At 36.8% G+C, this 26941-nt stretch overlaps 2 protein-coding genes across 3 annotated transcripts in view; both read right to left on the bottom strand.

The window, feature by feature from the left end:
- Positions 1–10024, bottom strand: part of LRRC69 (leucine rich repeat containing 69) — a 95036-nt gene extending 85012 nt beyond the window's left edge. The window contains exon 1 of the mRNA XM_005888291.2: positions 4743–10024. Coding sequence (XP_005888353.1) covers positions 4743–4925 — 183 coding nt within the window. The 5' untranslated portion in view covers positions 4926–10024. The remainder of the gene's footprint in view (positions 1–4742) is intronic.
- A 133-nt stretch (positions 10025–10157) lies between these two features.
- Positions 10158–26862, bottom strand: OTUD6B (OTU deubiquitinase 6B). Of its 2 annotated transcripts, XM_005888292.3 has the most exons (7): positions 26643–26851; positions 25851–26002; positions 23311–23391; positions 17295–17607; positions 15663–15724; positions 13406–13512; positions 10158–12718 (listed from the first exon to the last, which is right to left on the bottom strand). In XM_005888292.3, exons 1-7 carry the CDS (start codon positions 26722–26724, stop codon positions 12634–12636), a joined length of 882 nt encoding a protein of 293 aa, XP_005888354.2. In that variant the 5' UTR covers positions 26725–26851; the 3' UTR covers positions 10158–12633. The 2 variants fall into 2 exon arrangements, with proteins under 2 accessions (XP_005888354.2, XP_070239037.1); XM_070382936.1 differs by lacking the exons at positions 10158–12718; positions 13406–13512 and adding an exon at positions 13523–13846 and having other exon boundaries at positions 26643–26862.
- Positions 26863–26941: the final 79 nt, after the last annotated feature.

Raw genomic sequence — 26941 nt, 5'->3', positions numbered from 1 at the left:
TCAGTGTCTGTGATGATACAGATGGGTGGGATATGGGAGGGACGGAGGTCTAAGGGCAAGGGGATGTATGTATGCATATAGCTGATTGTTGTACAACAGAAACTAACAGAACACAGTAAACCAATTATACTCCAATAAAAATACAAAATAAATTATAGGACATCAACTATTTCTTTCAAGTCATTAGAAGCGATTTCAAAATTTCCAGTTTCACGAGTCAATTAGCAAAGAAAAAAAGAGATAAAATCTTGTATTCTCTAAAGACTCTGCTTCCATTTTATCCTTGTGTTGCTAGTCAGACCATAAAGGTGATAATTTTAATAGCAACACTAATTTATTTAATAGTTCCAATGTCTAGTACCGAGTTTTTTATAGATTAACATTTAATTCTCAAGTGTGAAGACAAAGACCTTGTTTTTTTCACATCTGTATCCTCAGGACCAGCATAGACACAAGATGATGAATGATAAGTATCTGTCAAAAGAATGGACATGTAAAATGGAGAGTTGGAACAATATATGTATTAATAGTATTTAAAACTACCATCTTCAGATAACTCAGGTTTTGTAAGTGTATAAAATAATAAAACAACAGAGCTGAGAGCACCTCAAAAGAGACTTCATTTTATACATGTATTCACTGGTTGACCTTGACAAGTGATTTAATCTCTTACTGAATCATAAATTTTATTATCATATCAGTGATAATAATAACTTCCTTGAAAATGGACAGAGTTCCTAGCATTGTGCCAGCTCTCAATATATGGGGGATGCTGTTATTCTATCTGATACCATTTTGTATCAAAATGGTACAAAAATTTTGAAACATTACTTTTGAATTAGGAACTTAAACATCAAGACTATTTTAATGCCATGTAAGTGTTTTTATATATATATATCATAGGGGGAGTTTCAGTCATTATTATTAAAACTACAACCTGTAGCAACACAAAAAAGAATTTAGAAAAACACATTCCTGGATTTTATACAAAATTGTTAAGAGTAAAAATTACCATCTTTGAACTATGACATAAGCATGACCAAGTTATGAAGACCACAAGGACTCTCGAAGCATTTCACCTGAACGCCACAACGTGCCCTGCCTGCTTTTTCTGTTATTTTTTTTCCTTAGCACTAATCACTACCTCCCATTCCTACTTGTTCTGCTGTGTTTCTTGCATCTCTTCTGATTACAGCATAAGCTCCATAAGGCAGGTATTTTCATCTGCTTTTAACTGCTAAGTTACCTGAGACACAGACGGTACTCAACACTTACGTGTGGCTTTGAATAAGTGAAAGCAGAAAATGAGGCCCAGTGAGATTAAATACCTATGTTTAGTTGGTGAATAGCTGAACAGGTTGAAGTATCCAGGACTTCCAGATACTTATCCAGGGCTCTTTTCAGCGCTCCAAGCACTCTCTTTTCTGAAAGTTTTGTTTTCTCTGTTAGCAGCTGGCAAAATGAGCAGTATTTCTGAAATGTGTAAATAACCTCTATCCATCATTTGCGGGTTTCTAGCACATTTTATTTGAGGTGCTTCTAGAATGGGCTTCCCTGGTGGCTCAGAAGGTTCACCTGCAACATGAGAGACTCCTGGGTTTGATCCCCGGGTTGGGAAGATCCCCTGGAAAAGAACTGTGTAAATAATCTCTACCCCTCATTTGAGGGTTTCTAGCACATTTTATTTGAGATGCTTCTTCAACACCCATTATAAAAGGGAAATACATTTTTTTTCCAAAATTCTACAACATTAGAGATTCTATATGAAAAAATATTGGCTAGTTCATAAGAGTCAAACAATAATGCCATAAGCCTGCATCTGTTTGTGAAGCACTTTAAAGATGGACCACAAAAAGCCTAATTTCTAATCAGCTGAATTCTTCTTTAAAAGTAACATGTGATTTCTTCTTTAAAAGTTAAGAGCTGAGCTGAGCCAACACCCTGTTAAAGGAAACTGAGCTGGGAAGTCAAAATTTAGAGTCTCTCCTAATAGTCAAAGGATGAGGAGGAAAGTAACGAGGGAGCCACAAGAAGACAAACGAATGATCAGACTCATCACTTTTTTTACCTGCGGAAGTATATTTTGCAATCTATACTTCTTACTAAACAACTATTAATCAAACAGGAGAAAAGAATACACGTTTTCAAATACACAAGAGTTCAAAAAACCTAATTACCACATACCTAGTCTAGGGTGGGGCTTCCCGGGTAGTGCTAGTGGTAAAGATCCTGCCTGTCAATGCAGGAGACAAGAGATTCAGGTTCCATCCCTGAGTTGGGAAGATGTCCTGGAGGAGAGCATGGCCACCCACTCCAATATTCTTGCCTGGAGAATTCCACAGACTGAGAAGCCTGGCGAGCTACAGTCCAAGGGGTCACAAAGACTTAGATATGAGACTTAGGATACACGCAGATCGGGATGATGCCTGGAGAATTATTTCTAGAAAATAAGTGAGTAAACCAAAAAAAAGAAGAAAATATGGTTACAGGAAACACTGATTCCAATTCAGGAGAACTGCACAAGGATATTTGAGCAGGAAGTATCCACCTAACCTAGATTAGCTTAAACTGGGGCAGGAGGATGGAGGCTCCTGGGGGAAGTCACTCAAGGAAAAAGCACATTTGATAGGATATGTAATATGATCAAGTTTAAAATGAGGCCATGACAAAGGAAAAAGGTACAAGAATAAGTGAAAGACATTAGGAACTCCAAGGTAACAAAAACAGTATATAAGGAAGAAAATATAATCTTAGTACTTTGATTGGCTCCATGTAAATTTCCTAAAGGAAATTAACCCTGAATATTCATTGGAAGGACTGATGCTGAAGCTGAGGCTCCAATACTCTGACCACCTGATACGAAGAGCTGACTCATTAGAAAAGACCCTGATGCTGGGTGGGAGAAGGGGGACAATACAGAACAAGATGGTTGGAGGCATCACTGACTCAATGGACATGAGTTTGAGCAAATTCCAGGAGATAGAGAAGGACAGGGAAGCCTGGCATGCAGCAGTCCATGGGGTCGCAGAGAGTCGGACACAACTGAGCCACTGAACAAAATGATTTACTTATTAACAATATACATTTTAGAATTTTAGAATTCTCCAAGACAAAGATTTAATCATTGTTATAACTGGGTACACTGTAAATACTATACACCTCATAAAAGTAAGAAGTTTTTAATTTGTGAAGAGGAAGAGAAAATGTGAGCTGAAAGTAGATTACAGACGCTAACACTGCCACCTTACCAAGTGGAGAGTAAAAAGATTGTAGTTGATGAAAAATAAACAAAGGTTGGGAGATTAGGACTTACACATACACCCTACTATACATAAAACAGATAACTATGAAGTATCTACTGTATAGCCCAAGGAACTGTACTCAATACTCTGTAATGACCTATCTGGGAAAAGAATCTAAAAAAGAGTGGATATATGTAGATGTATTACTGATTCATTTTGCGGTCCATCAGAAAATAACACAGCATTATAAATCAACTATACTCCAGTAAAATTAATCAAAAAAAGAAACAAACGTACAACATTAAATTTCAAAGATAACTATGAAGAAACCAAACATTAATTTATATTTGGAAGATGATGAAGATTGATATTTTAAATGGACATATCAAGAAAAGAACTAAAAGCAGTTATATATGGAGGTCAAAATTGTGATTGAAGAACAAATGGACTGTTACGCTAATAAAAAAAAAAAAATCACACAGAGGTGGAGAATTGGCTCACTCAAATTCCAAATTCTTTTGCATAAAACTCCTCTGTCACATTAGAAAAGTCCAAATCTTTACTATCGTTCTGTAACTCAAAGGTACTTTTGGAAGTTATTGAAGGGGGAGTTTTGAAGTATTCCCCTATTTTTTGGAAAGACATGGGCGCAGATTACAAACTCAAATAATTTTGTAAACCTAAGAAATGAAGTAGGTGAAGGTAAGAAAATAAGTTGTTTTTAGTAACTCTCAACTCAAAACTAATGAACTATAATGAATTACTATTACTTAGCTGGTTAGAGATTCTTTCAGTGCTGATGACAGTTTAGAAATGAACAAAAAGAAAACTACAAATATCCCTTGCCTTCTCCCAACTTTAAAATCTTTAGCAGCTGGAGTTTCACAGAAATGTCGTTCATCAGAAATACTTAACACAAGCATCTAGGATTCATTTTGTTGCTCTTTACAAAGGATATTCTTTATTTAAAATGCTAAGTTTCTTTCAAAGCCTACTTCATAAGAAACCTATGTTCTGTCTTTCCCATTTCCTGCCAATACTCCATTTCAAAGTGTAGCCTGCTCTAGGAAATTGAAAAGAACTCCCTTCTTACATCAAATGTCTCTCTTCATTCCATACGCAACAGCTTCAGGGTAGTCCCCACGGGGTACAGCCTCTCGGGGATCTTCAAACCCATGTTGAGATGGAGCCCCAAGGTAGACAAGTAGATCCAGGCTCCCAAGCCCTCTCCAAATGACAGCCTCCAGAAAAATAAGTGTTGCAGAGGCCTAACCCTCTGATGCCAAGTGTGGGCCACAGAGCATATGAATAAACTGAAACATCTCCCCCCTACCATATGTAATTCACTAAAAGAGAAAACCATCTGATGCTGTTCCAGCAACTATCCACATTAATTCTCCAGGGAGCTAAGTCTCCAGTGACTGAAGCATTCTTAATTCTTTTTTCTCTTCCTATCCTCTCTTTTCATCCTTAGTTGGAAAAGATAATGCTGTTTCTCACCTGGGTCAAGTTGCTTATCTCTGGGCACACTTTGGAAATTTGGTTATTCTGAAGGTACAGTGTCTTCAAGCCTGGAAGTTTTTCTAACACTGAGGGCATCTTTGTTATGTTCTTTCCATTTAAGATAACGATTTTAGTGTTTTTACCGCCCTTCAGTGCTCTTATTAACAACCTTTCAGCCATGGGTATGGAAGAGAAACAGGTTCCTTACTACCCATCTTTGGAATCTCTAATTGCAGAATTGGTGTGTCATGGAAACAAAAACATTCTGAGATCCATCATGCTGAAGGTGGTAGCACTGGATAATTCCCTGTGTAAAAGGTAGGGAAGGAAAATAACTGATTCCAGGTTTGCGGCAGGAAATGTACAAGATGACCCTAGAATATCTTCTACCAGAAACATGACATTACCAAGGACTAATGAGATCACATCAAAAGAACATGCAAGCGGGCTTCCATTAGTCTAAAATGGGAAAATTTGAGAATCACAAAGAATGACGAATGGACCATAATAAATTAAAATCTAGAGCTCATGGTATCATAAAAATAAAAGAAAGCCTTTAATTACATTGGAACTTGCTGGGGAACCAACTCTTAAGACTGAAAAATAATAAATGGGAAAAAATGAAGCATTTATTCTGCTTTTTCAGTACAAATCATGTTTTTGTGTAACCTAATAAAGTTCTTACTCATTGAAAAATTGAAGCCAATAAATGAGGAAGAAAAAAATATTTAGAAAAATCACCATTTTTGCAAACCTAATGAAATAATGGATATATATATAAAGATCATAATTGGATGCTAAATGCATTAGGTGAGAGGTTGACGGGGAACTTTCCAAGTATGAAATCAGGTTAATTACCTACTAATCAGTTTTACCATCACTAAAATTGAGACAATCATGGTGTCATACAATAAAAATTACACAGTACCAATATTAAATATTCTTGAATCTGAGTTTAATCATGCTTCTATATCTAAATACCATTTACAGAAAATATGAGGAATAGAAAAAAGCTAAATTAATCTCAGGGAAGCAGTCAGCCAAATCTCCAAACTGGGAAATTCTATAAGGCAAATGATATACAATATTTAACCAACAAGTTATGTTATTAATAAAAAGATGAGGAAACTGTTATGAAAAAATGAGACTTAAGAAAAACAACAGTCAAATGCACTCTGTGAATCTTGTTTAGATCTTGATTTGAATAAAAATATTTCAGAGTCAACTGAGGAAATTTGATCATGGACAAAGTATCAGATGACAGGAATTACTAATTTTGTTATGTATAATAATGACATGGTGGTACTATTTTCTTAAAATGTACCTAACATTTAGAAATGCATCTGAATTTTCAGGTGAATTTTTTTTTAATAAGTGGGGCAGAAAAGTGAGTGGAAAAAATAGATCAAATAAGACTGACCAAACATTGGTAATTACTAATGCTCAGTAATGGGTACTAGGGGTTCATTATATTATTCTTACTGTTTTTTTGTATAATCTTTGAAAATTTCCAAATGAATGATTAAGACAAAGGCAAAAGAGTAAGGAAAAAGAGATAAGGGCAAAGATATCTGATTAGAACCCCATTTGGGCCAGTTATGAGGCTTGGAGGCATTTGGGCTACATATGTACCACATCTGGAAGGCTCAGTTCCAAAAATTTGAACACTATAAAATGCATTCTGCATTCAAAGTACTCAGAACACAATTCCATCTTCCTCTGTAATTCCCTTTATTTATTCAACAAACATTTAGAAGTACCTACTATGTGCAACACTGTTCCACTGGGGATAGAAGAATGAATTAAAATGACAAAAATATCTCAATGAAATTACATTCTAGGAGGAGAAAAAACAAGCAAATAAGTAAACCTAGGTGTTCGATGGCATTAGATGCTATGGAAAAAAATAATAAAACAGGTAAGGAGTTTGCAATTTTAGGGTAACCTGAGAAGGCTTCACTGCAAGGGTGCTATCAGAGATGGGAGCTTTTCCAAATAAGATGGCGAAGCAAGTGCCAAAGGCCCAAAGAAGAATCATTAAATTTATACAGGTTATTATAATGAACATCAGTATCATCATAACAGTAAAATAAAAGGTGCTGATTAATAGAGTTCCAATTGCTAGAATCATCATTTTTTAGGTACTTAATCACTGCTCTTTTTATTCAAATCTCTCTCCCAAACCTTCCAAACCTATTTTCCAGTGTCTTTATTTTGATACTGTTTTAGTTTCCTAAGAACAATCATGATGTTACTATCTGAACAAATTATAAAGCTTTGTTTTAAAAAAAAGAAGTCTCATAATACTCACCTCCTCTAAAGTAATGCTGCATGGCTAGGACTCCAGCTGACACTGTCTAAATGGGCCATTTTTTCCCTGCTTTAAATGGGTAAACAGGCCAATACAATCTACTACTGCTTTTTTTAATTAATTTTCCTAACCTAGAAAATCTGGTAAACATCTTTAATTTCTCCTTCTCTGTCCAGGCTCCTCTGCCAAGAGGATTCTCCAGGCAAGAACGCTGGAGTGGGTGCCATTCCCTTCTCCAGGAGATCTTCCGGACTCAGGGATTGAACCCGGGTCTCCTGCATTGCAGGCAGATTCTTTACTGCTGAGCCACCAGGAGACCAACCCCAGACCCTAGGTAACTACTAATCGCCTTTCTATATGTTTGCCTAGTCCAAACATTTTATACAGATGAGAACATATGTGTCTTTCATTCAACATAATGCTTTCAAGGTTCATCCAGAGTTATAGCATGCACCAGTACCTCAGTTCTTTTTATTGAATAAAAATTCTCCATCCTATACTATATTTATTTATCCACTTATCAGTTGATGGACATTTAGATTGTTTCTGCTTTTTGGCTACTATAAACAGTGCTATGTACAGTTTTCTTGGGCGTATATCTAGGAGAGGTCATATGGTACCCTTTCAGGAACTGCCAGATTGTTTACCAAAGTGGCTTCATCAGTTTATATTCCTACCAGCAATGTATAAAAGCTTATCTTTTCATTATTTACTGTCGTTTTTGACCCAAATTGATACAATCAATCCCTTTAAAAAATTTTAAGTTTGCCTTGAAACAGTTCATAATTCACTCCATTTCCTGTTGCTTGCCTTTCTCCTCCATCTAGAAGAATCCAGATAGCACCTTCAATACTCTCTAGAAATCTCCTCAGGGAGATCACCCAAGCTGATGAGATATACTTATCTTCCCTATTAATGCTTACTGCCATCATTATTAAACTTTCTTCTACTATGTAACAGAAGTTACTTTTCTTCCAAATTCTAATAATAGTTTCCTCATATTCCTTACCAACATCAGGCTCCTGCTAACAATCTCTTCTAGGGCTTTTTAACTTACACCCGAGGCCCAGTCCCAAAGCTCATTTCATGGTTTAAGTATTTTGTTACGGTACCAAATTCTTTTCAGGGCTCAATCAGCGAAAAAGACCAACTAGGAACCACACAGTTTGACTTTAGGTAATTATAGAAGCTGGGGAAGCCATCTGTGTAGGTCTGTTGCCTTTGTGTCTGGTGCTGTGCCTACCCGAGAATTCAGAGAAGCTCAAGCAAAAGATCTGGTAGAAGTGGGAGAAGCTACAGGCTTCATGAAAAAAGTGCCCTGTCCTGTTCATTTCTATGTCCCTAGTGCCTCAGTGCTCCATGGTGTTAGCACCTCTCTAAGTCCCAAGAGTAGTGCCTGCACACTTGAGAGTTAACAAAAGCTGAAGATTTCTATTTAAACGTCTACATGAAACAGCACAAAAAATAACTACTTTTACTGAGCATTTATTACATATCAGGCAGTGTGCTAAATTCCTTATGGAAGTGGACTTACTTAGTCCTTATCAAAGGCAGGGCTTGGTATTTTTTTTTTTTTAAATCAAGAGCAAGATTGTAAGTCATTCCTGTTAAAAAAAAAAAATAAATTCAGCAGCCTTGTGCAAAAGCAGTAGTTTGTTTCAGTAAGCCATATTAGTCACCCAAGTACACTGAAAGAAGACAATCATAAACTTTTTCCTGTTCAGTATATTAACAAAGCTTTTTATTTGGGTCTGTATATTTATTTTCAGCAACCCCTGGGTCAGGAAGATCCCTTGCAGGAGGAAATGACAACCCACTCCAGTATTCTTGCCTAGAAAATTCCATGGACAGAGGAGCCTGGTGGGCTATAGTCCATGGAGTCGTAAAGAGTCAGACACAACTGAGCACACACACATACCCACACTTATTTCAGAAGTTACTGTTTTTTAGGTTTGTTAAAATCAGATTGTCCTAATCAACACATGAAGTTAAATTAACTGTAACGCACTATCAGAAGTTTTAAAAAAGGAAAACTCTCTTGGGTTCCATTCTTCAACTAACCAGAAGACTTAAGAATTCACCAAGGGTAATATAAATTAAAAGACAGCCCTTCTGTGAGCAAGAAGAATTCTAAGTCACTATTTCATTTATTCTTAACAGTCTATTAGCCTAATGAAACTCCTAAAAGTCATATCCTACCCACTGAATTGATCTTATAACTATTAGCAAACCTTAAGTACTTTATAATATATAGGCCTAGCAATGTGATAGACATTTAATAGTGAAGTCCTTGTTTCTAAGCACTTAAAGACTAAGGGAAAACAATAACAATAATAATAAACAACTAAATGCAAATAACTATTATTAAGTGTATAGTTAGTAGAAAGTAACATGTATGACCCGGGGTCCCTAACCTAGCCCAGGTGGGAGAAGTCTGGGGAGCTTACCTAGGTCGGAGCTATTTAAGCTGAGACCAGGAAGACAATAAACTAGGTGAAGCAGGTTGAACCCAACTTCAAGTGTAAGTTCAAAAGCCTTGCAGGAGGGAACAAGGTGGGATGATATAAAGAACTGCTGCTTCTGAAACTTACTTTAAAAACAGAATTAGAAACCCTGTGAGTTCTACTTTTCCACAAGATGGAGAAAGATATATTTCAAATAAGACTTAGAAAAATCAATATATATAAATACACAAGACAGGAAGAAAAAGCTCATTTGTTCAGTAACAGTAAAAAGAGTATGAAATTACAAATTAAATTTCAAAAAAAAAAAAAAACCCTGACCTATTGCTTCAGCTAGTTCCTAACAACTTCTACCAAGACCATGTATAAACAAGTATGTGCCTGCAGTAACTTGCACAGATTTCCTTCTTACTGCTTCATTTTCTTACTCATGTGTATTCATTTTTAACATCCAAGAGTTTTGGATAGTCTTCTAATTTGCCCTTTCTTATTTTAAAATAACAAAATAATACATAAATATTAGAATCTCTATTATTTTCAATTATACATGAGGACAAAATAAAAACTAAATAAAATTCTCAAAAAGTTTTCTCTACTTCTATATTCTAAAAGTATTAAAGAATAACAATTTGAACAATGCTGATTTAATTCATCTTTTATTTTTTCTTTTAGCAAACGTTTAGATAATATGGACAAAATTGTACTGTTAACTATAGTTACACATCCTTATTTGCTTTATATGTTATAAACATACTTAAGCAGATAAATTCACTGAAGTAAATTAGACATATTCCAGAACTCTGACACATACTTTTCTAAGTCAGGACAAAAGAAAGCTTATCAGATTTTCCTACAAGATCAGCATCATACAGCAAACTAAACTAGTATATGCTGCTTTTAACTTAATACGTGCCATTTTTCAGACTTTAATTTTAGGTCACAGCTAAAATAATTTTTATCTCAAGTTTTATGAAAGAACAGAAGCTGAAACATACAAATCCTGTCCATAACCATATTGGCCATTTAAAAATAAAAAATATACCTATAATCAAGAAAATTCTATTCACCCTGCTAGAAAAAAAAAGCCAATAAGTTATTTTACAATACTTTAAGTATAGTGGGAATTTACAATAACTAGATTTCACTGTATCTTATTTTATTGCTTAATGCTTCTCTTTTAATTTTAAAGTAACAGATTACCCACCGCCCCTCCTTTGCAAAGAAATCCAGATCCAGCATTACAAAACAAGCAGGCTTCAGAATATATTTTGCTTAGCAGGCAGAATGGTTCTTAATCTTTGCAAGTGTATAATACTTTCATGCAGTATTTATCTGCTCAATAGTTCCACACACTGTTGCCTGCTGAATACATAACACTGATACCCTGTTTTTTATGTTATAAAACCCAGTTGTTGTTACTTAGTTATCCAGGCATGTCCAACTCTGTGACACCACAGACTATACAGCCCACCAGGCTCCTCTGTCCATGGAATTTTCCAGGCAAGATTATTGGAGTGGGTTGCCATTTCCCATTACAGGGGATCTTCCCGACCCAGGGATCAAACACTGGTCTCCATATCTCCTGCATTGCAGGTGGATTCTTTACCACTGAGCCACTGGGGAAGCTCATAAAACCCAGTATTTACTTAGAAAAATTAGTTGCATTCATGGAGAAAAAATTCAAACTTTATATACACTTGATGTAAAATGTTATTAGTTACTTATCTGAGAAAAACAGATCAACCAAAAAGGTCTCATTAGCATAAAACCCCTTACATAACAAATTATCACAAACATTTGTACATATGGGTGTACCATCTTCTTAAAATATTTTTATAAATAACTTAAAATCTGATCTGACAAATCATTCAACTGAAAAGTACTGTACTGATTTTATTATACAGTCTTGACTCAACAGTGGCTTTCAGCTTTATCCCTATATATAAAACATAAAAATTCCCAGATATTTGAAACAAATATTTTCAAATATTTGAGGAAAGATAAAATTAATAAGGCTAATAAAATAGTAAGTAACAAAGGCTTTCCCTAATCCTAGAGAATGAAGCAAAAAGAGAGACCTTATGAGACAAATTGGAAAAGAAGAATTTGAAGTAAATTTGGCCTTGGACCCTTTTACAAATTTACAAATTGCTACTCCTTCAATTTGCACAAGTTAAAGAATAACAGAAGCTAATAACTATTTCTCAGTGGAAAAGGGTGCAAGGAAAGCAAAGCAGCTGAGTAGTGATGGAGAAAGTACAACAAAGAATATAAAAATTTATAGTTAAGATAATCAAGAAATGATGTTGTCACAACCATTCTGAAGTTGAGAAATAACACGGAATAATCAATGAATTAGAAAAGCAATATGTGCTGCATCTTTTAAAGTTATATACAAATAAAAGACTTATTTTTATTTTTATTAAAGCAACCTTCTTAGCTGCACTTTGATGGGGTTACAAAAATGTCACAGCATCAACCTAAAGGGGTGGGAAGGGTAGGGATGGGAGGGAGGTTCCAGAGGGAAGGGCTATATGTATACGTAGGGCTGATTCATGTTGTTACTTGGCAGAAACCAACACGTTCTAAAGCAATTATCCTCCAATTAAAAATAAATGTTAAAAAGTCACAGCATTAATCCCATCAACAGCAATGTTACTGCAATCGAATTATTTATAAACATTAATTAAATTTGTTATCACCATCACATTATTGCAATGTCAAAGAGACTGAGTCATTTCACTTCTTCACGAAAATTTACATTGATATGGTTACTGAAAGCTTTCGGTAATAAGGAGGAAAAAAATTTTTTTAACAACTTCAACACAGAATAGAATGTTCAGAATCTTATATTTAATAAAAATATCAACAATCAGGGTACCATCTTGGTCTATAAATGATATTCTCCACAAAGAACTTACAAGTGTTTTTTAAAACACCATTAAGGGGACACTGGTTAAAGTTTCTCTCGGACACGTTTTTTTAAAACCTATTAGTAGCTTTGCCATAAAACTCTTTTAAGGTAGTTGTGTTTTTTCAGAAACACTGAGAATAATCCAATACTTGGTATTAATACTCAGATCAGCACACTGACATAATAGCAACATTTTATAGACTAGCTGCAATTTTCAGTAGCTGTGTTCACCAACCGTGTAACAGAATTGTAGTGTTCTCCTAAGCCATATGCATGTCTCATATAACTGAAATGGAAAAAGGAGAAATAAGTAATTTAGACAAAAGTATTTCACTGTATATAAATGTTTTATGTATTTAAAACCAAGTACTCTGAATTAATCACTTCACAGCAGTATCATTCAATAGACTTCACTACTTAAAACTTTAACACCATTTAAAAAGCATCATCAGTGAGTAAAATATGGTTCAATAACTCTGCTGAGGTTGTCCGGTAAAACACAATCATTAGAGTGAAAAAAAAGACTGAAATGGCGAATTCTCCATGCTGTGTTTCAGAGAACTCTCAATTATGTAAAATACTTTGACAATATGAAGAAAAAAATCTCTAAAGAATAAACAATAAGGCAACATGAGTGTATTTCAGCTTTTACACTTGCTAAAACTTTTAGCATTATTAATGTCAAACCAGAAAAACATTAAAAATAATCCTAAAATTTTGTAACCTTTAGAAATGACTTTATTGTTAACACATACATAAGAATAAATCACAAAAGGTTTAAACAGTTATCTAAACCATGTATTTTGACAATGCTTTCTAATTCTGTAATTGCCTTTAACATGAAATAAGCATAATTAATGCTGCTGAAAATAGACTTGTTTTGATTAATCAACATACATAACCTAAAATTTTTCATAATCCCTTTTGTCTTAATTATGAAAAATATTAACATCAGGAATTTCTAGGTACTTACACAAGTATTAATGGATTTTCTGGATATTCTTCACCAACTACTATAGGAGGAGAATCTGCCTGTATTATCTCTATTGGTGTTCGTAAAATGTGAGTCAGGGCTCTTAGCTATAAAAGACAAAATGGAAACTATATATATACATATATATAAGAGAAATAGAGGTAAATCTTATTCAAATCATAAACTACTGAGTTGATGCATGAACAGGGCAACCAGTCAGAGCAGGCATCTACTTCTATTCCTTAATACACATCAAGAGCTCAGTAAAAGGGCACGGAATGGAGGGTACAAAACAAGCTCTGGACATCTTAGCATCCCATCTGCTGCTGCTGCTGCTGCTGCGTGTCCAATTCTGTGCAGCCCCTTAGACGGCAGCCCACCAGGCTCCGCCGTCCCTGGGATTCTCCAGGCAAGAATACTGGAATGGGTTGCCATTTCCTCCTCCAATGCAGGAAAGTGAAAAGTGAAAGTGAAGTCACTCAGTCATGTCTGACCCTCAGCAACCCCATGGACTGCAGCCCACCAGGCTCCTCCGTCCATGGGATTTTCCAGGCAAGAGTACTGGAGTAGGGTGCCATTGCCTTCTCCCAGCATCCCATCTAAGTCTTCAGAAATCATACACAGAATTTCTCTTTAATAATTTAAATTTACTCCATTGTGAAAACAGCAACTCTTATTTCAAATGAATTCACAAATGATTTAAGAGAAAATGTCCTTCAAAAGATGTTTAAAGGTTTTTCTCAATTTAAAAAGAGTCACTTATGTCTCTAGAACTCACATTGATTTGAGATTCTTATTAAAAGTTCAAGCACCTTTAATTACTCCTAATGTAGTCACAAAGCTAACCTTCCCAAGTTTCAAAGACCCAGGAGAGGCATATACAACATTAAGGCATATAAAACAAGTTCCCTCTGGTGGCTGAGAAGAGGTACAAATACAGGACTGCTAAGAAAAACACTTTGATGAAGCAATCATGTCCTATCTTCAAATTTAAATCTTGAAGTGAAATATTCAGAGCCACAAACTATTTGAGATGGCTAATCATCATTACCAGAGAAGGCAATGGCACCCCACTCCAGTACTCTTGCCTGGAGAATCCCATGGATGGAGGAGCCTGGTAGGCTGCAGTCCATGGGGTCGTGAAGAGTCGGACGCGACTGAGCAACTTCACTTCCACTTTTCACTTTCATGCACTGGAGAAGGGAATGGCAACCCACTCCAGTGTTCTCGCCTGGAGAATCCCAGGGGCGGTGGAGCCTGGTGGGCTGCCATCTATGGGGCCACACAGAGTCGGACACAAGTGAAGCAACTTAGCAGCAGCAGCAATCATCATTACACAGTAGTATTAATAATACTGTTAGATTCATCCATGTAGCACTTTAGCTTCAAACTTCAATGCATATAGCCTTTGCTTTGTTTAATATATACAAATGAACTATCACGTACACATGGGGTTTTATTATCTTCATTCAATCATCAGGAAACTGGAGCTCAGGAGGTTGGCTGACTCCCCCAAAGTCAGAAAACTGAGAAGTAGAAGGAACCAGCACCCAGCCCCCAGACTTTCCCTGTTACTCCCTGACTTCTAACACCCCAAGCTACCTCATCACCACCTGCACACTCAGGGGTTTTATTTTCCTTTAATGAAACAAAGATAACAGTTAAGATAAATAATTAGAGCTTTAAAAAAAATCATTATTAACTCCCTACAAATGACTAACATATTTCCTTGTAAGTAAATTTTAATGCATTAAATATTGCTTTCAAATCAGTCAGTATCAACTAGGAACTCAAGACACAATTGTAATAGATGTGTTATGGTAGGATTTGACCTGTAATCTCACATTAAAATATTGTTTTCTATTTCTGACGTTTTCCAATGTGATTTTCATCTTGGGTAAAATTTTACTGTATTTGAGAAAATCTTCACTTTCATAAGTCCATAAACTCAAATATATTGCCTGTAGCAAGATCACAAATGGAAAAATGCAGACACAACACTAGCTTCACCAACTCACAGATCAAACACTGGGCTATTTAAAATTAAATAGTGCCTCAGTTCCCAAAGGTACATAATTAAATTAAAGGCCTAAGAATATTAACTCCTTATATCAATGTTTTATCAGTAGAGAAATAGCAAATAAATAAAGAAAAGGAATTGTCGAAGAAAAATTTGGATCACCTGAAAAATATGTCTAAAAACTACAGAAGGGATTTAAAAATAATTTAACAATTTCATGATGAATAACAAACTTACCTCAAGTTGACCCCCCCAAGCAGCTGTGTTTACAATATCATCACAATACTTTCCAAACTCTTCTGTTGGAAACAGATCAGAATACAGCACTTTTTAGAATTCATATTAGATCCCTTTTATAACTCCCACAATGCCTGATGAAACTGCCCAAGTTACGAACTTCCTCCTTCTCCACCTATATCCTCCAGAATTTAATCCATTTCCCAAATCCAAACTTAACTCACTCCAACTTTCCATCTAAGAGCAAAGCAATTCATCTCTGTTTCTCTCCCTCAACCTGAGGTCTAGCAATCTCAACTAAATTATAAGCCTACCTCTCTCTTGATCCAAGCACTGACCCCAAAACTGCCACCACATTCACATTGTAAAATCCAAATCTGCATCTGAAAGAATATGCTAAAAGATTAAAAGATGCATCCTCTGAAAAACCCTATAAGAAATGTGAGAAGAGAATTAAAGTACAAATGAGCTGAAACTCCTTTCCCGTGACTATTTGATGACAGTGACAGTGACATCAAACAGTGCCTACATATTTTGGAAATATTTATTATTCTAGCCAAAAAAAGGTCTTCCTGTATCAGGCTTGAGAGGAGGTAAAAGACCTAACTTCAGAGTTTATAATGGCATATCTTGAGCATACACACTGCTGTTATACAGAAAGTTAAAGTCAGAAAAAACACTAATACCCTTGGTGTTTAGAGGAAGAGGAAAAAAAAATATGGGCATCTAGGAGAAAACACGTCCCATGTGCTCATCTTATTCACTGTCTCACATTCCCAGTGATGAGAACAGTGCATCAGCATGCTGCAGCCCTCAATAAACATTGACTGAAGGACTGGGGATAATTACAGCTTTTGTCTTTTTCTTTGATTCACCAAGCTGAGGTATCACCTCCTCTCCCCTGCCCTACAACTAGCACAGCTGGGGACTTCATTAAACAAAAGTCAACCCTAGCCTTCCCCTCTTCAATCCACCCTGAACATACGACTTACTCTCAGGGAATACTGCCATGTCTGCTGTCTTATCTCAAGGACTAACTTTTTCTCCCTTACTCCCTTTTCGCTTTCAGAAACTTTTCAAATTTTTACTTGTTTCCTCCTTTATTTGCTAGTTATGCATTTTTTTTTAACTTTCCCAACTATCAAAGATATTATACAGAATAATAAGGCAGGTTTTGCAGTCAAATTCTGCCTGAATATTATGACTTATCAAAAATAAAATTAAATCTTCCAAAGTACAGGATAAGAGGAGGAATTAGTTTTCCTAACCATTCTCTACTGATCATCTTCAGACCCGATACTTGCAGAGACTAGACAAAGCTTAACTTTGTGAAATATGAACTTATTTACACACTTTTTAAACTAGTAATACGAACCCTATTCCTATTTTTATCTTAAGATTAATATTTCAACTACAAAATAGTTAAGTACTTAAAAAGATCTTGATAAACAAAAATGTGCTCTCATCTACTAAAGTCATAGAAAATAATTTTGCCTAAATGTTAGATGTTTTTCCCCCCATAGGACTATTCAGGCTTTCTTTTTTTTTTCATTCTCAGTTACAGAAACCACTTTACTTAATAACCATCACAGCTACAACAGCAACAAGACGTAGCAGAGAAAAATAAATTACCTGGAGTATACATTTCTCCTGTATTAGGATTTGTTAAAAATGGCAGAAAGTCTTCCACATGACTCTGCATATAGTTAGCAGTCTGACATCTTAAGGCAGCCACAGTCAGAACGCCGTTCTGCTCTTTCAGCTGATCTTCAATGGCTCTATACATACAGTGCCCATCAGATGGAATCTGTTTAATTTCCAACTGTCTAGCTGCCAATATTTGAGCAAGTTTTTCACTTTCTACATGTCTAGCTCCGGTTAAGTTTTCAATTTCAGCTTCGGCTATCCTTTCTTCCCGCTCCTTTTCCAATGCAGCCTTTTTGTCCTATGCAGAGGGTAAAATGTAGGAAAGTTAATTCCTAATAATTAAGACTCGTTTACATTTATCCTGGGAACAGAAATATAAGATTCTCAAAAACATTTTTCTCCCTTCTCCCACAAGCACTATGAGATAGATGATCTCATCACCTGTAGAATTTTCGATACTGTGAACTCTTCTAAAGGCAAACAATATTTCTCATCTGTGCGTACCCAGCACTGAGCTCTGTCTTGGAACAAAAGAAGGCTCTCAAATTTTTCTGTGAAGTCTGTCTGAAACTACATGCCAAGTTTCTAAAAACTTGACTTACTGATTTCAAAGTACTATGGTAGATTGAGCTGTCCTAGGCCTTAAAGTAACATCATTATCATACTTAAGTCCAAGCTTTATAACTTATTATTCCACCAGTGAGGTCTTAATGTGCTAGATCACCAGCTCATGAGCAAGGCATTAATTTGTTCAGGTCTTTAGAAGGGTATAGCAGCTCTATTTAGCTGGCATTTAACAAAAATGACCACATACAAACACACACACATTTAGCTTAAGTAACAGATAAAAACATTCTTCTCTATTAAAAAAAATTATACAGATAATCTAAAGCCCCCTTAAGGACCACCGCCAATCTCTCAGGGCCTGCTCTAGAGATATGATATGTATCCCTCTAGACTTTTTTCCTATGCATTTTAATAAATACAGATGTACTCATAGAAAATCTATAGAAAACAGTATTTTAACAAAAGTGCTATCATACATTACATTCTTCAACTTGCTTTCCTTCTATTCAAATTTCCTAAGAAATCTTCCCATGCCAACATATGCAAAGATGGGATGAGGAGAAGGTAAAGAGAGATTTATGACATGAAGGATGGATAGGAAGTAGAGTGGGAAGGCTAGGAAAAAGAGAGAAAATTCCTGACACTTGGAATAACAAGGATCAAAAGACAGAAAGCACTGTATGCTTCATTCATGGCTGAACACAGTTCATATAGCTAGAATACCAGAGAAAAGTGTCAAGAGATGAGGTGGGAGGCAAAAGACGGTGCATAGTTAATAATATGAAAGTCTACGCATACATAGTTCAAAAAGCACCAGAAGGACATCCGTACAACAGTGCTTTTCTCTGGATGGTAGGATTACAAAGTAAGTTTTGTTTTGTGTGTGAGCCTGCATGTGTGTGTGTGTGAACATGTTTCCGAATCCCCACAGTTCCTTTTGGGTACCACGGTATCTTCCCAGGTGGCTCAATGGTAAAATGTCAATGCAGGAGATGGGATTCGATCCCTGGGTGGGGAAGATCCCCTGGAAGAGGAAATGGCAACCCACTCCAGTACCCTTGCCTGGAAAATTCCACAGACAGAAGAGCCTGGCAAGCTACAATCCATGGGGTCACAAAGCGTCAGATACAACTGAGCACGTAGCACATGTGCCTGTCTGTGCGTGTAAACAGCTCTCTAGCTGTCCATGGTATGTTTTATTTGTACGCTGAGAGCAAATATTTTCAACTTAAGAGAATAAAAAGTTAAACTACATTCTATAAATTTTGATGTACTGATAGCAAACTACAGTGAAGGATTTGGATAAACCAAGAAAAAGAAGATACAGGTAAAAATTTTTATATCCCCAGCTCTAACCTTTCCTTAAGGGCAGAAAATATGAATGGAAAGGCAAATTTCATTCCAATTTGATTTAATGCCACCTGCTTCTACTATATGCTTGTTATATGCCATGCCAGATAAAGCTAGTGCTTCCTAAGTTACCTGAATCAAAAGCACATTATCTTAATAAAACATAAACCTATTTAAATGTTTTCTTTCCAACTCAAACCATGCCAAAAGTAACATGATACAATTTATTTCACAGCATATCTGCAAGTGTGGATCACAGTGGCATAAAACCTTAAAACACAAGGTGGCACTATTACTTTAAAAGACCACAGAAAACACTTCTCAGAGGGGAGAGGAAGAATAAGCACCGCGAATATCATCTATGCCAAAACCCCTCATTTTCCTCTTCTGAGGAAAGGAAGATTTCCAAAACAGCATGAAGAAAGATTTCCAAAGGCCTTAGAGTTGGTTAGAAGCTGAGCAGGGACCAGGGACAACACAGAGAGCTCCTTCTATCCAGGCACCTGAATCAAAGCTGGAGCAGATGGGAGCTGGAGTTAATGATGCCAAGCACTACCGGAAAACTGGAACTTTACACTATCTGTAAAACCTTAAGTTAAGCCTCTAAAATACTCATCCAAGAATCTCATTTTTTTTCCCTCATGCTCTGCTTCAATATTACAAAGCAACTGTATTTCCTTTCCAGGACACCAGGTAAAAAACACACAGGATTGTTTTCCCAACATTCTTCTACTATATGAAGTTTTCCAACGGCAGTTTTCCAATGGCATGAGCAATTTTCATTTTACAGCCCTAGTCCTGGAGATAGAACGGCATCAATAAACTCTAATGAAAATGTATGTAAGATGAAAATAGCACAATAACTCAAAAATACACTGTCAGTAAAACTAGAGTCATTCTGGTATAGCAACAGCAAAAACAAATCTGAAGATAAATCTTAAGAGCTGGGAACTAGTGCAGCAGTTGTAAACTTTTAGCATGCCACTGAGACAGCTTAAGCCTCCTCAGCTTTCTTGTTTATAATATAAAGAAACTGAAGGAGATCTCATTCCAGCTCTCAAATTTCAAATTTTTGGAACCCAGTTCTACGTTCTATTTCAGGCTGTTTCTACCATACCAATGAGTTTTCACTGAAGCTGTCTGAGATAAATAAAATACTCCCTATGCTTTTCTAAATTGAAAATATGGGATTTGCTCTTAAGATATCCCAGTAATAAATCTGCATAAAATTTTGCATGTTTTTCTACCAGAGAGTTGTATCTCTCCCAAAGATAAACATCATTAGTTAACTGACTTTTCATTCCTTGGTGCCTCTGGGTGGGCAGGAGTGGGGAGTGGGGTGGGAAGTAGTTCAATATAAGTCTAAGACCCAATTATCTACCCTTGTTTTCAGGTCCCATTTTCTCAAATACTATAAACTCAGTGTTTTCTGCTCCAAAATCCTATTAACACAACAAAGCAGTAAGAAACTTTGGGCATTACTTACGTGGGTGCTTTCTCTGCCAAGCGTTGACTTGGCAGAGAAGTGTTGCCAATCTGCTGACTATAAAAATATACATTTTTTGACACTTTAGCTGGAAAAAGTATGCATTTCAGCTATGCAATAGTTTAGAAGTAACAAAACGTTTGAGAAAGGAAAGCCTTTGTTTTGTTGCCTAAGGGACAAGTTAGAGTGAACAAATTTTGATAGAAAGGAGTTGTATCGTTTTCTAGAACTAAATAGTTGCTACTCTAATAAGATACAGGGGCTTCCATGGTGGCTCAGACAGTAAATAGTCTGTCTGCAATGCAGGAGACCTGGGTGGGAAAGATCCCCTGGAGAAGGAAATGGCAACCCATTCCAGTATTCTTGCCTGGGAAATCCCAGAGGAGCCTGGCGGACTGCAGTCCATGGTGTTGCAAAGAGTTGGACACGACAATGACTGAGCACACACATCTAAGTTATGTATATACTATATACTACTATACACTAAGCAGAGTCAATTCCAACAAATATTTTGTTATGCAAAATTTCTGCCCTTCACTTCTGACCTACAGAAAATAGATGACAGTTATAAGACTATAACAGAAAGAACATATGTCGTTAAGTAGAGAGCTGGTGAATTAGATAACCTCTGCTGCTGCTAGGTCACGTCAGTCGTGTCCGACTCTTTTCGACCCCATAGACGGCAGCCCACCAGGCTTCCCCGTCCCTGGGATTCTCCAGGCAAGAACACTGGAGTGGGTTGCCAATTTCCTTCTCCAATGCATGAAAGTGAAAAGTGAAAGTGAAGTCGCTCAGTCGCGTCCGACTCTTAGCGACCCCATGGACTGCAGCCTACCAGGCTCCTCCATCCATGGGAGTCTCCAGGCAAGAGTACTGGAGTGGGTCGCCAATGCCTTCTCCAAGATAACCTCTAAGATACCATAAAACCTAAATTTCTATGAAGTCTATGAAGTTCACAATAATTACTCAAGAATAAAATTTTACATTAGTACAAGAAATGCTTGACAATTTGCAACTTAAGCAACTTTCAAACAAATTGTCTTAGGTTGAATTTGTTAAGCAGTACACGATGCAGTACTTAAACACAGTGCAAACAATATCATTTGTTGACCCAGCATTCTTCAGGCCTTGTGTTAGGGCTCTGGAAACAGTAAATTATTTAACATTCACAATAACTCTATGAAGTAGGTACTATTTTCTCCTATTGTATACATGGGCTTCCTTGGTGGCTCAGATGGTAAAGAATCTGCCTGCAATGCTGGAGACCCGGATTCAATCCCTGGGTCAGGAAGATCCCCTGGAGAAGGGAGTATCAACCCACTCTGGTATTCTTGCCTTTAAAATTCCATGGACAGAGAAGTCTGGAGGGCTACAGTCCAAGGGGTGGCAAAGAGTCCAAAGGATCAGACACGGCTGAGCAACTAACACTTCCACTGTCATTTCATACATATGAAACTAAGGCTTAGAAAGGTTAAGAATCTTATCCAAAGCCACCACAGTGGGATTAAAATCTCCACCTGACTGACATCAATTCCATGTGCAATTAAATGTACATACTAAATTATATTTACTACTAAATTATAAGATACAAGCTAGTTTAAAAATAAACATTTAAATTCTAGAAAACATTGTATTAATAAAAACAATATTTGAGAATAAAAAGACTGGATTTAAACTTCTTGTTCTTTTTCAAAGTGAAAAGCCCTTTCCTATCTAATTGCATTCCCATAATTTTGATATCATAAACTTATTACATCCAATAAATCAGTTTCCTTATAGCTCTTTGATGATGCAAAATTTCATTCTCCCATTTGTTTTTGTGCAAGATGTCTCACTTACTCCAAATAGCCTAACTAAATAATTATATTTCCACCAAACACCAACTATTTAACACGTAGCAGAGTGAATCTTTCCTTCTCTAAATTTTCATCACAACTAACCAATACATATATAACTACATAATCCTGTTAATTTTCTAGGTTCAAATTCTTCTTTTACCACTTAATATCATAGTTTTTAACCAAAACTGTACATCAGAATCACCTGCGCTCACACTCTTCAGATTCTAAATTAAGTCTGGAATAATATATTTGTAAAAAATATCCTTTTCACACCCCCTTTCCTAGATCCACCCTCCTATGAGAACTGCAGACTGGACATATGCCTATTTTCTTATCTATAAAATGAGGATAAGAAATCCTACTTCACAGGATTACTGTCAAGACTAAATGAGATTTCATATAATCTAAAGCCTAATAATAGGGCTTCCCTGGTGGCTCAGAAAGTAAAAGTGTCTGCCCGCAATGTGGGAGACCTCGGTTCAATCCCTGGGTCGGGAAGATCTCGTGGAGAAGGAAATGGCAATCCACTCCAGTATTCTTGCCTGGAGAATCCCAAAGACGGAGGAGCCTCGTAGGCTACAGTCTACGGGGTCGCAAAGAGTTGGACACGACTGAGCGAGTTCACTTCAAAGCCTAATACATGTTAGTTTAGGTCCTTTGGCAAGGGAATTCCCTTTTTTTTTCTATTCCCTTCCAATACAACACCTAAGATAGTATTACACATACAGCACTAATAAATACTAGGCGACTTTCATACCCGTCTCTTTTGTGCTTTTGATATCCGAAGTGGCTGATTCTCAAGAACCAAGTTTGAAATATTAACAGCAACAGAATCGATCTAAAGGAAACAAAAAACATTACCAAGTTAAGGAAAAATACCTTTAAGTTATTATTCAAAGTATTAGATTATTAAATTATTATTGCAAATCACATATTGTGTGTCATTCCACAATTCAAATCTGAATAACAGCACTAGATACAATACTAAATGACATGCTTGTATATACTTTCTCTATATTTTAGAGAGAATTTGTCAGGTTCCCAAGAACTTTCCTTATAGCTCTACCAAGACAATGCTTATTTCTGCATGGTTTCCTTCCTTCTCAGAATGCCTACTCCATTCGTATAAATACTTCCTACAAGTGCCAATTCATTCAGCGCGCCACCCTTCCCATCTCTAAATGTTTTACTTTATAGAACATATAAAGTAATATATTACCGTGCTGGCTCAGTTTATACTACTTTCATAACCTCAAAAGTGGGGGCAAAGGCCTTCCTCCATCATAATTAGCCAGAACCTGAGCAGCAATGCTTCTTGACCCTAGTAGAAATTTATTAATTTATAGTTATCATTAAAACATTACAACCAGTCTGAATCATCAAATGACTGTTATATGTTTGCTAAAGAAAACAGATGTTAGACTTATTTACTATCAGGATTAACAGCTAGTATTTTATTACCACAACTATATATTAAGCTAGTTTTTAGGTGACCCATACATGGAACATATCAAAGCCTCTAATAACAAGAGTCAGCAGTCTCTACATCTCTTTGGCCCAAATGATCAAAATGTCAAAATAAGATTAAGACTTCAAAGAGTGAAATAGGATTCTTACAGTTTTTCAGAGGAATGTGCTAAAATTTAACAAACTGCCATACTGAAGGCAAGATACAAAGAAACAACTGGGGAAAAAAAGAGAAAGAAATGACAAAAGAATTCAGATGACATTCTAGAAGAAAACGAGTTTCAGTTAAAATTAAAAAAAGATAATAGTTCAAAGTAGGAGGGGAGTTTGTATTTTAACAGTTGGACAATATGTAGCTTAACAATCAAACATTTTTCACCTTCGAGACCTAGGAAAGAAATCTCACAATTGAAGGGCCTGAAACTAAACTATCTCACTAACAGAAAAGATATGGAGATAATTAGGAATGCCATGACTCTAACAATACAAACATCTGGAAGCATGCCTTGTTACTTGGATTTTAATAAAGTGTGTTAAATGCAAGGAAGGCCAGGATCTTGATGAATGGCAAAAAAACTTCAAGAAAATAAAACTAAGTTCAATACCTGTAAATTAGTATAAACAAGCCATTTTCCCTGTCAACAGCAGACCAAAAATAAACCAAATAAAATTTATTTATGGTAGATAAAGTCTTGGGCTTCCCTTATAGCTCAGTTGGTAAAGAATCTGCCTGCAATGCAGGAGACCTGGGTTCGATTCCTAGGTTGGGAAGATCCCCTGGAGAAGGAAATGGCAACCCACTCCAGTATTCTTGTCTGGAGAATCCCACGGACAGAGGAGCCTGGCAGGCTACAGTCCATGGGGTCCCAAGAGTTGGACCCGACTTAGCGACTTCACTACGACTACTACTACTAGATAAAATCTTGCACAGACATAAGAACTTTTCAACTATCGAAAATGAGAGTGAGATTAGGGAGTCTATGATATTTGACATCTAAAACCCATGAAATAAATTATCACTCTAGATAAAAATTATAACCGAATTCAGTATTTACCTTCTGGAGTAAGACAGCTCTAAATTTGAATTCGGGCTTTGGTACTTAACAGTTGTTATAAATTTAGAAGGAAGTTTTTAATCTCTCTGAATCTGTCTCCCACTTTAAAAATAGGATTATCTACACTTACTTCAGAGGTAACACTGACTAGTGTGTTATTGTGAGAATTATCTGAGAAAATGAATGCAATATGTTAAACAAAGTATGTGGCATACAAAACACTGTGCAGCTATAATGATGAAATACGTATTGGCTAAACTGATGACAGTTAACATGCTCCAATTTACCCAAGAAACATCAGTACATTTCTATTTATTACAACTTGCTCATAAAGCACTTTCATAACTTAAAAAATGATGTCACATTTATTCTATTTCTTAGAAAAATCTTGTGCTTAAACAGCAGTAGTATTTGTATCATATATGTGAAGAATTGATGCTCGAGAAGATTACGTAAATTTGCCCAGGTTCAAATACTACTTAATAGCAATTCTGACACTAGGAGACTGGTCTTCCACTTTCTTTTGGTAAAGCTTCCTCTAGCCCATTTTATGAATCTGTTCATCTTTGGGGCAGTAGACTTTCTTTGCTGACCTTCCTTAAAAAACACACTACCATATAAATCTGATCACAAAAATAACAATGAAAGGTGATGCCTGAGCATGACTAAGTGCCTTCTTTCCCTCCGGTTTTACGATTTCATAGTTAACCGTGTAACAGAAGTGGCCGACTGTTTTCCAATGTTGTAGACAAGGAGAAACATTAATTTCACATACTTTACTCTCTTTAGAAGTCAACTTCAACTGATCCAGCTCCTCTCTATGTTTCTGTTCCATTTCTGCTTCTAACTTAGCAACATCTTCTGTAAGTTGCTTCCTCCTCTTTTTGTCATTCCTGGGAACAGCATTCTTCATACTCTGTATTTTGGCTGAAAAGCCACCAAAATCATTACGTCAAAAACCCAGGGATTAAAAGGAAATAAGAAATAATAGCAATAAGGAGATGGTAAGAAGAAAAGGATACAGGAAAAAGGTAATTATGAAAGTAAAAAGACAAATTACAAAACAGACAGCTACAGAGAAGAGTCCAGAAGAAGCCGAGACCCTCTCTCAAAAAAAAATAATAATAATAATAACATAACCGTGAGTTTGGTATGGGATGAGGAAAGGGCGGGCGGCGGGGAGGAAACTTAAACGTTTAAATCTTTCAACTATCCTTTCCGAGTCCTTAAAACTGAGGTGAGATATTTCGAAACGCACCCATTAGGGTCAAGTGTCGGTTAACTAGGGCAGGAACAGGAAAGGGGGGGCCTGAGTCCAAGGCGGTGGCTTACAAGGGTTTTCAGAAACCCGCACCCCGGCGGCCTCGCAGGATGGGGGAACGTGGTGCACCCGAAGAGAGGAAGCTTTTGAAGGTCGAGGAGATTAAGGGGGTCTGGGATGTAGGTCACTGGCTACCCTGAAGAACCCTAGAAGGGTTCAGAAGTCCCTCAACGTTCCCCAGAACCGACGCGCCACGCTCCCTTCCCTGGGTCCTGGCGACTCCTGGGTTCCCCACTCCCCCGTCACCTTGCAGCTCCTTCTTCTCTTTGCGATGCCGTCTCACCAGCTGTTCCTCTTCATCAAGCTCCTCAGTCAAGACTGCCTCCATGACGGGTAGGCAGCCCAACACACGCGCTGGGAACCAGAGCCACGGCCTAGCGCCTCCTTCCACCTTTCAACCTTCACCCCGCGCGCCATTGGACGCGACTGGCATCCAGCCCCGCCTTAAGGCGGTACAGGAGCGCAAGTGAAGAGGATGCGCGTGCGCACTCCCTTGACCCGCGCTGATTGGGCGGGGCGGCGGGGTGGCTCCGTCAGCTGATGTT

The sequence above is a fragment of the Bos mutus genome, chromosome 14 (assembly GCF_027580195.1).
Source record: "Bos mutus isolate GX-2022 chromosome 14, NWIPB_WYAK_1.1, whole genome shotgun sequence".
Classification (NCBI taxonomy): domain Eukaryota; kingdom Metazoa; phylum Chordata; class Mammalia; order Artiodactyla; family Bovidae; genus Bos; species Bos mutus.
Note: the sequence above shows the minus strand (reverse complement) of the source record. Positions and strands in the feature narration are given on the sequence as shown.